Below are 12103 nucleotides of genomic sequence, written 5' to 3'. Positions count from 1 at the left end.
AGGGAAAAAAGTCCCAGTCTATCCAGCCTCTCCTTATAACTCAATCCATCAAGTCCCTGTAGCATCCTAGTAAATCTTTTCTGCACTCTTTCCAGTTTAATAATATCCTTTCTATAATAGGGTAAGATCAGTCCTAAGCCTCCTACACTCCAGGGCAAAAAGTCCCAGTCTATCCAGTTCTGGCCTCTTGCATCTACACAATTTTTAGAACTCCACGGGTGGCCGTCTCTTCAGCTGACTGGACTCTGAAGTTTAAATCCTTCAGTGTCACAAGTCGGCTTACATTAACGCTGCAATGAAATTACTGTGAAAAGCCCCTAGTCACCACACTCCAGAGCCTGTTTGGGTAACACTGAGAAAGAATTTAGCACAACCAATGCACCCTAACCAACATGTCTTTTGGACTGTGGGGAAAAACCAGTGCACCTGGAAGAAACCCACGTAGACATGGGGAGAATGTGCAGACTCCGCACAGACAGTGACCCCAGCTGGGAATCGAACCCAGGTCCCTGGCGCTGTGAGGCAGCAGAGCTAACCACTGTGCTATCATGCTGCCCCAAGCTCTGAGATTCCCCTGCTAAACCTCCTCATTGTTTGAGCAGCACTTCTTAAACCTTCCCATGTGGAGGGAGCTTGTGGTCACCTGCCCCTAACATCTCCTCATGTCCCTCCGTGTTAAATCTTTATTGCTAATCATTCCTGCAAAATACACAGGGACATTTTGCTTTGTGAATGGGGCTACATAAATGCAAGTTGCCCAGACAGATTCGCATAGCAACACGTGCCACTCCAGAGACTATGGATTCTACGCCATTTGCTGTGGTTTAGGGGGGGCTGCCCTCTCTATCACTTGTCTCCCAGTCAGAGAGTCATTTGCGATTCACTTGCCAGACCCCAACAGAGACTCCAGGTCAGGACTATCAGGGGAGGACATACCTCCCCCTCCCTTCCCAAGGGAGGACATGCCCCTGTCTACAGCAACGGGGGTGAAGTGGAAAGGTTCGAGAGGGTCAAGTTTCTAGATGCCCGGATCACCAACAACCTGTCCTGGTGCCCCCCACGCTGACACTATAGTTAAGAAAGCCCATCAACGCCTCCACTTTCTCAGAAGACTAAGGAAATTTGGCATGTCAGCTACGACTCTCCCCAACTTTTACAGATGCACCATAGAAAACATTCTTTCTGGGTGTATCACAGCTTGGTATGGCTACTGCTCTGCACAAGACCGCAAGGAACTACAAAGCGAATGTAGCCCAGCCCATCACGCAAACCAGCCTCCCATCCACTGACTCTGTCTACACTTCCCGCTGCCTCGGGAAAAGCAGCCGGCATAATCAAGGACCCCACACACCCCGGACATTCTCTCTTCCACCTTCTTCCGTCGGGAAAAAGATACAAAAGTCTGAAAAACAATACTTTCCACTGTATCCCAATACATGTGACAATAATAAACCAAATCCAATCAGCATCACAGCACTCCCAAAACTCCAACATCCAGGTCGACACTCTTAGTATCACCCTGAGGGAGTGCAGCACTGTTGAAGGTTCCCTCTTTCGGATGAGATGTTAAAACCATCCTCCTTCAGGTATGTAAAAGGTCCCAAAGCGCTATCTCGGGGGAGTCCTCCCTGGTACCTTGGTCAACATTCTTCCCTCAATTAGTATCCCAATAACAGATTATTGGATCATTATTACGGCCTATGCAGTGCGCAAACTGTCTGCTGCACTCCCTGAGGTGACGTACGGCACTGTAGAAATGCAAGTCTTTCTTTCCTCTCAGAATGAATCGACACTCACGTATTTTTCCAGGTACAGTGTAGGGTTGTCCATCAATGCTTTCACCATCCGCATCAGATAGATGAGCAGCGCCAGGTTATTCTGCACCACGTTTACACGCACCTGAGGAACACACACACACACACCTAAATACTCAGCACCATTCCAATCAGCACCTTCACTGCACCGCGGCTGTTCCCCACCACTCCCTGTGGCAACACGGTCCACATTCTCATGGCTCTAGGGGTGATTTATTAATGACCATCTTATACTGATGGCCCCACGCACAATCTTTTCCACATCTACCCTCTCAAACCAGCGCATATTAAAGACCCCCCAGTCCGTCACCCTTCCCAGGATAAAATCCCTCCATTCGGCCCATCAGATCTGCACCAACTCTGACAGAGCAATTTATCCAGACCCTACCCCAAAACCCCAAGCACTTACCCCCAAACCTGCAGACCCTGGGACACTAAGGGGCAATTTAGCACGGCCAACCCACCTAACCAACACGTCTTTGGACACTAAGGGGCAATTTAGCATGGCCAATCCACCTAACCAACACATCTTTGGACACTAAGGGGCAATTTAGCATGGCCAATCCACCTAACCAACACATCTTTGGACACTAAGGGGCAATTTAGCATGGCCAATCCACCTAACCAACACATCTTTGGATACTAAGGGGCAATTTAGCATGGCCAATCCACCTAACCAACACATCTTTGGACACTAAGGGGCAATTTAGCATGGCCAATCCACCTAACCAACACATCTTTGGACACTAAGGGGCAATTTAGCATGGCCAATCCACCTAACCAACACATCTTTGGACACTAAGGGGCAATTTAGCATGGCCAACCCACCTAACCAACACATCTTTGGACACTAAGGGGCAATTTAGCATGGCCAATCCACCTAACCAACACATCTTTGGACACTAAGGGGCAATTTAGCACGGCCAATCCACCTAACCAGCACGTCTTGTGGAGTGTGGGAGGAAAATGGAGTAACCGGAGGAAATCCACGCAGGCATGGAGAGAACATGCAGACTCCACAGTCATTCAAAGCCAGAACTGAACCCAGGTCCCTGGCGCTGCGAGGCAGCAGTACTAACCACTGTGCCACCCAATACTGGGTTACAAGTTGTACTGGGCAATATGGTGGGGATGCGCACACATGCAGGTAGGTGAGCATACGCAGGACTGGCGCAACGAGGGGCAGACAGGCAAGGGAGCATGCACACGCAAGACCAACAGAGTGCAATGTTACGAGTCTTACCCCTTCAGATATAAAGGTGCTAAATCTGGGTAGCATCTGGTACAAGCCCGGGTCAGTGGCTATGCTCTGCAGTGCCTCCTGTGAGAGGGAATGAGAAAAGCAGTCACCCTGAGATAGCAGCAAACAGAAGAGACTTCTCTGTAAGACAGGACAGAACTGCTTCTTTATGAGAAGATCTTACTGCTCTCTTGGCCTCGCAGGATCCGACACACGCCTCGGTTATCTCCTTGTAGTACAGCTGCTGCTCCACAGACAGCTCGTGAGTGGTCCTCGGTTTCAGTTTCAGCACACCCCCATCCAGCAGAGACTTCTTCTTGTCTTTACCTGGAGGGGAGCAGTGACGGGGGAGACTTTACTACACAGCAAACACATTACAGAGCGAGAGAGCAAACGAGATTACAGAACACAGTGCGAGAGAGCAAGCATGCAAGAATATCACAGAACAGCAAGTGTGAGAGAAAGCGAACGAACGAGAATATTACAGAACAGCAAGTGCAAGACAGAGCAAGCCCGCAAGAATATTACAGAACACAGTGCAAGACAGAGCGAGCATGTGAGAATATTAGAGTGCGAGAAGCAAGCACGGAAGAATATTACAGAAGAGCGTGAGAGAGAGTGAGCACGTGAGAATATTACAGAACAGAGAATGCAAGACAGAGCGAGCAAGCAAGAATATTACAGAATAGAGTGCAAGACAGAGCGAGCATGTGAGAATATTACACAACAAACTGCGAGAGAGAGTGAGCATGCAAGAATATTACAGAATAGAGAGTGCGAGAGCAAGCGAGCACGTGAGAATATTAGACAGTAGAGAATGCAAGAGAGAGAGCACACGAGAATATTACAGAACTGAATGCAAGACAGAGCGAACAAATGAGAACATTACATAACAGAGTGTGGCAGAGAGCAAGCACGCAAGAATATTACAGAGCAGAGAGTGCAAGACAGAGTGAATGTGCAAGAATATTACAGAACAGAGGGTGCGAGAGAGAGCGAGCACACAAGAATATTACAGAACTGAATGCAACACAGAGTGAACGAATGAGAATATTACAAAACAGAGAGTGTGAGAGAGAGTGAGCATGCAACATTACAGAGCAAAAACACCAGGAACTTAAAGCGATGTAGATGGAGAGGCAGGATGGGGAAGAGAGGCCGAGAGAGAGTGGGGACAGGGCAGTAGAGAAAAGGGAAACAGAAGGGACAGAGGGCAAGAGGGAAGGGGGGGGTGCGAGCGGCAGAGAGTGTGCGACAGAGAGATGTGCAATACATAGCTGGCAACTATTATTTCTTTTCACTTTAATTGCTCCCTACGAGATTTAAGTTCCACTGCAGACTTTCCAACACGCTCGAGGGAATATCTATACGTGGCTGGAGGGCAGTAGTCAATAGATAATAGATGCTGCAAGGCATGATAACGGGACACGTGTAGGGACAGGTAACCGGGCCCGGGGGAGTGGAAATAGTTGCAGATCACCTGGGAGGGGTGGGGGTTTGGATTGAATGGTGTTAAAACTCAACGAAATGAGAGTTCAAATCCCCCCCGCCCCCCAGGGGAGTCTGACAACCTGTCATCAGTTTAAAGACAAAACGGGAAGTAAAGGAGACAGAGAGGAACAGGAATGCCAGAAAATCCTGACTGCTTTACCATTTCCTTTTCGAAGATGAAGGCTGCCTTTCAAAAAAACTTGTGTAAAAGCAGCAAGAGGCGAGGTTAAAAATAACCAGAGAAGGGAAACTCTGGGGCCAAATTATTTGGATAAAAATTCCTTACCTCCTCTCGCCCAAAGTTAATTTTCGGACTTTGTTAAACACTAAATAAATAATATTTTAAAACCATAGATAAAGGAGAACAGCTGAAGTCTTCTCCCCAGGGAGTGCAAAACTAGAGGGCAGAGGTTAAAGGTGAGAGGGGAAAGGGACCCAAGGGGTAACTTTTTCACACGAGGGAGGTGCGTGTGTGGAACGAGCTGCCAGAGGAGGTGGTAGAGGCGAGTACAGTTACAACACCGAAAAGGCATTTGGACTGGAATACCTGCCCCCCCCCAACCCCAGGTGTCTGCGTGGCTCTCCTCCAGGTTCCTTGCACAGTCCAAAAATGCGTGGAGTGGATTGGCCGTGCTAAATTCACCCTAGTTAGGGACAATTAGCGGGGTAAATATATGGGGTTACGGGAGTTGGGCCTAGGTGGGATGGTGGTCAGTACAGATGGGCCAAATGGCCTCCTTCCGCATCGTAGAGATTCTATGAATCCAGTTGTGGAAACCGGGTAGGCATGGACAAGTTGGGCCGAAGGGCCTGTTTCCGTGCTGTAGACTATGCATTGTGACTAGTTAGACCACGGCTAGAGTACTGCGTTCAGTCCTGGTCACTTTGCTTCTTGCCCAGTTTGGGCACAACGGGCCGAATGGCCTCCTTTGACTTTATACTCTGCACCCCCCACCCCCCCCAAAATCAAATTGCAACACCCAGACTGCGACAGGCCCGTTGTCGCTCTTTTGCCTTGACGCCCCAGTCCTCGTTCCTGACCTTTGCCATCGGTGGCTGCTGCCCCTTGACCTTTCCCCTTCGCTTGACCCTCCTCCTCTTGGCCCGGTTTGATGACCTTCAGCGGCTCGGTGGACTCGACCTTCTGCTGCTCCTTGGGCGCTGCGGGGGGGAGAGAGATAGAGAGAGAGGAGAGCGTAGAAAATCCAACTGTTAGAAGCCTGCAAGGCAGAGATCAGGAATTTCAGATCACAAGGTGTGGAAACTGGGCTATTTTTGAGAGCATTCAGGGAGTGTAAATAACAGGGGAGCCATCACGCACCGAGTTAGCAATTCCAGGGCCAGTATCAACATGACAACTATTAAACTACAGCTGTAGAGGGGTTCTGGTTGCTCAGACACAGAATATAGGAGCAGGAAATAGGAGCGGTATAGTGGCACAGTGGGTTAGCACTGCTGCCTCACAGCTCCAGGGACACAGATTTGATTCCCAGCCTCGCGTTCCTGTCCATGTGGAATTTGCACATTCTCCCCGTGTCTGTGTGGGTTTCCTCTGGGTGCTCCGGTTTCCTCCCACAGCCCGAAAGACGTACTGGTTAGGGTGAATTAGCTTCTTCCCTGCTGCCGTCAGACTTTTGAATGGACCTACTTTATAAAATTGATCTTTCTCTACACCCTAGCTATGACTGTAATACTATATTCTGCACCCTCTCCTTTCCTTCTCCCCCATGTACTCTATGAACAGTATGCTTTGCCTGTATACTGTGCAAGAAACAATACTTTTCACTGTATCCCAATACATGTGACAATAATAAATCAAATCCCTCTCCTCTATGTACTCTATGAACAGTATGCTTTGTACGTACAGCACACAAGAAACAATACTTTTCACTGTATCCCAATACACGTGACAATAATAAATCAAATTTCTGCAGTTCTATTTAGCACATCTTTACACAGATCTAGTTTCCCTGGCTCGAGGGTTCAGAACACACGGTCACGGTCTCAGGATTAAGGGGTCGGACATTTCGGACTGCGATGAGGAGGAATTTAATCAGTCAGTTCTGATTTCTGTGGAATTCTCTGCCCTCTGGAGCTGTGGGTGCTCAGGTGCTAAGTACACTTCAGGTTGATACTGCTAGATTTTTTTTGGGAGATTACAGGAACAGAGGGATAGGACAGGACAGGAAACCGGACTGGAGGAAGATGACCAGCCTTCAATGCAGCCCTGATGGGCCGAATGGACACCCCATGTTGATTTTACACACAGATAGAAGGGACATCATCAGTCTGCCAGCTTACCTGGAGGAGGATTCTCTGGAATTGCGGGCTGCACTCCTTCAATACTGAGCCAGTGGGCTGGAAAGCAAGACAGAGAGAGACGGTTATATCTGGTTCAAACAGTCCTTTTCATATTGGGTGTGAGTGTTGATGGGAGGGGTTGTATTTGTTGTCCATTTCTAATTGCCCTGCGGCAAGGAGCTGCCTACAACTGAGTGTCTCACCTGGCCATTTCAGGGTCAACCACATTGCTGTGGTTCTGGAGTCAATATTGGCCAGGCAGCCATAGAATTCGCTACAGTACAGGAGACCTTTCAGCCCATCGAGTCTGTACCGACCACAATCCCACCCAGGCCCGATTCTCGTAACCCCAACCCTGTTAATCCCCTGACGCTAAGGGGCAATTTAGCACAGCCAATCCACCTAACCTGCACATCTTTGGACTGTGGGAGGAAACGGGGGCACCTGGAGGAAACCCACATAGACACAGGGAGAATGTGCAAACTCCACACAGTGGCCCGAGGCTGGAACTGAATCCAGGTCCCTGGCGCTTGAGGCAGCAGTGCTAACTACTGTGCCACCGTACTAAACTTAAAGACAGATTTCCTTCCCTAAAGCACAGATGCACCATAGAAAGTATCCTTTCTGAATGTATCACAGCTTGGCAACATGGTGGCACAGTGGTTAGCGCTGGCCCCACAGCGCCAGGGACCCGGGTTCGATTCCTGGCTTGGGTCACTGTCTGTGTGGAGTCTGCACGTTCTCCCCATGACTGCAGGGGTTTCCTCCCACAGTCCGAAAGACATGCTGGTTAGGATGCATTGGCCGTGCTAAATTCTCCCTCAGTGTTACCCAAACAGGTGTCAGAGTGTGGCAACTAGGGGATTTTCACAGTAACTTCATTGCAGTGTTAATGTAAGCCCACTTGTGACTAATAAATAAAACTTGATATACCTCCTGCTCTAAGACCGCAAGAAGCTACAAAGGGTTGTGAATGTAGCCCAATCCCATCACGCAAACCAGCTTCCCATCCACTGACTCTGTCTACACTTCCCGCTGCCTCGGGAAAAGCAGCCAGCATAATTAAGGACCCCCACACCCCGGACATTCTCTCTTCCACCTTCTTCCACCAGGAAAAAGATACAAAAGTCCGAGGTCATGTACCAACCGACTCAAGAACAGCTTCTTCCCTGCTGCTGTCAGACTTCTGAATGGACCTACCTCGCGTTAAGTTGATCTTTCTCTACATCCTAGCTATGACTGTAACACTACATTCTGCACTCTCATCTCCTTCACTATGAACAGTATGCTTTGTCTGTATAGCATGCAAGAAACAATACTTTTCACTGTATCCCAATACATGTGACAATAATCAGTCAATAACTGAACCAAATGGGTTTTTAATAGCTTCATATCAAAGGTTTATTATTCGATTATTGCTGAAAAGCCACGTTGTCAAAGCTTTTCATCTTGCACTTTTCCAGACAGACACAAGAACGCCAAATTTCAAAGGAAGCTATAACAAACACTGCGTGAGAAGGGGGTGCTGAATGGTTGGCAAATCGACTGGTTGGTCCAGGTGTCGCCATGGAGAATACACCAGCGAATTATCACAGCGACAGATTCTCACTGCTGTAGTCTCTATGGCAACACCTCAACCAGAATTGAATTGCCAACCAATCAGTTCCCTTTTCTCATATGGCACAAATTGTTTCTTCCTTTGGAATTTGGCATTCTTGCATTTGTCCTGATGAATACAAAGTGAAAAGCTTTGACAGCGTGTCTACTTTTTCAGCAATACTCAGGTTTGGTGACTGATGCATTGGGTAGCACAGTGATTAGCACCGCTGCCTCAGTGTCAGGGACTCAGGTTCCGTTCCCGGCTCAGGTCACTGCCTGTGTGGAGTCTGCATGTTCTCCCCGTGTCTGCGTGGGTTTCCTCTGGGCGCTCCAGTTTCCTCCCACACTCCAAAGATGTGCGGGTTAAGTTGATTGGCCGTGCTAAATTGCCCCTTAGTGTTGCAGGATGTGCAGATTAGAGGGATTAGCAGGGTAAATGTTTGGGGATGTGGGGATAGGGCTTGGGTGGGATCGTGGTCGGTTCAGACTTGATGGGCCGAATGGCCTCCTTCTACGCTGTAGGGATTCAATGATTCTGGTCCAAAGATGTGCAGTTAGGTGGACTGGCCATGCTAAGTTGACCCTAGCGTCAGGGGAAATTAGCTGGGTAAATGCACGGGGTTATGGGAATAGGGCCTGGTTCGGATTGTGTTCGGTGCAGACTCAACGGGATAAATGGCCTCCTTCTGCCCTGTAGGACTGTATGAAATCTACCCCCCCCCCCCCTCCCCCACCACCGTGTCACTGCAGCATTAGTCTGACCCTCTGGATTAAGGGGTCCAGTAACATTACCACTATGTTACCATACCTCTACCCCCTTGACCCTCTGTCACCTCTCACTTGTAGTAAGGGGGGTGACTACAAGAAAGGGTGCCGGGGTTCGCGTTTACCTTTGAGACAGACGTCCAGTGGAACTCGAGGGAGCGGGGTGTTGATGATGTCGCTGAGGTCGACCTCCTTCTCCTCGTAGAAGTGAAGCTCGCGCCCTCCTCCGCTGGCGTAGCGGAAGGGAATGAACTCCTGAGCGTGGAACCCGTACAGCGGCTGCAGAGAGGAGCGAGAGGGCAGCGGTTTACAAACTCACCTCCAAAACCCTCGCCGTTCACCCAGACGCTCAACCCCATCCATCCGTGGCTTCATAGAATCACTACAGTGAAGAAAGTGGCCATTCGGCCCATCGAATCTGCACTGACAACAACCCCACCCAAAACCTATCCCCATTACCCCACATATTTACCCCGCTAGCCCTCCTGACACTAAGGGGCAATTTAGCATGACCAATCCATCTAATCTGCACATCTTTGGACACTAAGGGGCAATTTAGCATGGCCAATTCACCTAACGCACACACCTTTGGATACGATGGGGCAATTTGTCATGGCTAATCCTCCGAACCTACACATCTCTGGAGTGTGGGAGGAATGATGTGGGGTCAAATAAATCGGTTGGACTAAAACCTGGTGTTGTCAGACTTTTTAGTGTGGGAGGAAACCGGAGCACCTGGAGGAAACCCACGCAGACATGGGGTGAACGTGCAGTCTCCACACAGACAGTGACCCGAGGGCAGAATTGAACCCGGATCTCTGGCGCTGTGAGACCGCAGTGCTAACCCACTGTGTCACCGTGCTGCCCCGGGTCCCTGGCACTGAGAGACAGCAGTGCTAACCGCTGTGCTGCCCAGTAAGTGCCGTCCTTCAGTAAGTCTCTCTGGCTTTGCCACCACCAACTACAAACTCCAGTAACAAGGGTGAAAGACCACAGCCCATGTGGAGAGACAGCAAAGAAGCTGAGATGTTTCTCCTTAGTGCAGGGAGGGTCACGTTGGGAACGGGTGGCACAGTGGGTTAGCACCGCTGTCTCACAGCACCAAGGACCCGGGTTCGATTCCCGGCTTGGGGTCACTGTCTGTGTAGAGTCTGCACATTCTCCCCGTGTCTGGGTGGGTTTCCTCCCACAGTCCAAAAGACACGCTGGTTAGGGTGCATTGGCCGTGCTACATTCCCCCACAGTGTTACCCGATAGGAGTTGTGGGGAATTTCACAGTAACTTCATTGCAGTGTTAACGTAAGCCTTACTTGTGGCACTGATAAATAAACTTTACACCGAGCAACTTGTTCACATTCCCCCTCTCCCTCTCAGCGCATTGAACAGTAAGAGGTAAACAGTGGGGGGGAAGGATTCAGAGGGAGACGGGCACACCTCAACATTTTTCAGCTTCAGGGCACAATCGATGTCGACAGTGGTCAGCTTCTTCCGCTTTCCGTGGTGCATATATTTCAAAGCATCCTGCGGGGGGGAGAGAGAGACAAGCCGCGCTTGTTTAAAATGATCGGTTAACAGAGCTAAGAAAGATCTTCAGTGTCACTGAACTTGCCCCACTTCCCCCCACCCCCAGTGCTTTTCGTGTTTCATCTGTAGGAGACGCGTCACTATCCGACTGGAGGATCAGTCTCCCGCTGTACGAATGGCCTCCTGTCCAAAGCGAAGCTAGAACATAAGAACTGGGAGCAGGAGTCGGCCATCTGGCCCCTCGAGCCTGCTCCCCCAATTCAGTAAGATCATAGCTGATCTTTTCACGGACTCAGCTCCACTTACCCACCCGCTCACCATAACCCTTAATTCCTTTACTGTTCAAAAATCTATCTATCCTCCCCTTAAAAACATTCAACGAGATAGCCTCAACTGCTTCAATAGAACATACAGCAGACAGTGGCACGCGCGCAGACGCAGGACGGGGCCCGGCACGCACAGACGCAGGATGGGCACACAGGGGGCCACACAAAAATACAAAAGGTACAGGACTGTGCTTAAGCACAGGAGGCAGAACAGAACTGCATAATTTTCCAAAGAGGCACACACACACACACACACACACACACACACACACACCACACACACACACAGTCTGCTTGCAAAAAGCCAGACTACTACACATGGCACAGACACAGGACTACACCTCTATTCAAAACAGACACAGGGCTGTGTGCAAATACAGCACAGCGAGGCACAGGACTCTGCTTACGAGGCAAGTTTACCTGCGCCAGCTCCTTGATCCGGTAGCTCACTTCCTCGGTCAGGCTTTGGCACGTTTCCTCGGAAAGCTGGGAGATTCCTATGGATTCAGCGATCACTTTCATAGACTCGGTGGGAAGCAGCGTGTTGCTAATCTTCAGTTTCTTCTCCTCAGCCATGTTTCGCTCCCATCATAGACCCTGCGGGGAACCCAAACCAAAACGCAGAGCTTAAAACAAACAAAACAAAAACCCTTTTCAGTCCGTTCATTCAAACCCTCCAATCTCGGAAAATCTTTCCTGCAATCTCTCCAGAAAGTTCACACACTCCCTGAAATACACCTGCCCAGAATTGAAAGGAAAACGCTCAGGTCAAAGCTGTGTTTCCATACAAACTTCGAACAACGCTGAAAAAGGCTTAGCAGGAGAGAGAAAGAGAATTAAATGTCCCCTTGACTCAGAAACACGCGTCTCTTCCCCACAGTGGCTTTCAGCTCTTCCAAGCATTTCCAGTTGCCTTTCTCTCTCTCTTTTCATTTCAGATTTTTTAGAAGTGCTAAAATTTATTTATTAGTGTCACAAGTAGCCTTACGTGAACACAGACGCGGAGTTGCCAGCGTTGGACTGGGGTGGGCAGGGTAAGACGT

General features: G+C 49.4%; 1 protein-coding gene across 3 annotated transcripts in view; it reads right to left on the bottom strand.

Annotated features, from left to right (window-relative positions):
- The window catches only part of taf6 (TAF6 RNA polymerase II, TATA box binding protein (TBP)-associated factor), a 28902-nt gene that overhangs the window by 13890 nt on the left and 2909 nt on the right, over window positions 1-12103 (bottom strand). For all 3 annotated transcript variants that reach the window (XM_080181808.1, XM_080181810.1, XM_080181809.1), the window contains exons 2-9: window positions 11481-11657; window positions 10645-10731; window positions 9336-9489; window positions 6847-6903; window positions 5587-5706; window positions 3239-3381; window positions 3058-3135; window positions 1798-1899 (exon numbers count right to left, since the gene is read on the bottom strand). In XM_080181808.1, coding sequence (XP_080037934.1) covers window positions 1798-1899; window positions 3058-3135; window positions 3239-3381; window positions 5587-5706; window positions 6847-6903; window positions 9336-9489; window positions 10645-10731; window positions 11481-11636 — 897 coding nt within the window. In that variant the 5' untranslated portion in view covers window positions 11637-11657. The remainder of the gene's footprint in view (window positions 1-1797; window positions 1900-3057; window positions 3136-3238; window positions 3382-5586; window positions 5707-6846; window positions 6904-9335; window positions 9490-10644; window positions 10732-11480; window positions 11658-12103) is intronic.

This window comes from Carcharhinus amblyrhynchos, unplaced genomic scaffold (genome assembly GCF_965287045.1).
Source record: "Carcharhinus amblyrhynchos unplaced genomic scaffold, sCarAmb.v2.hapA scaffold_43, whole genome shotgun sequence".
Taxonomy (NCBI): Eukaryota; Metazoa; Chordata; class Chondrichthyes; order Carcharhiniformes; family Carcharhinidae; genus Carcharhinus; species Carcharhinus amblyrhynchos.
Note: the sequence above shows the minus strand (reverse complement) of the source record. Positions and strands in the feature narration are given on the sequence as shown.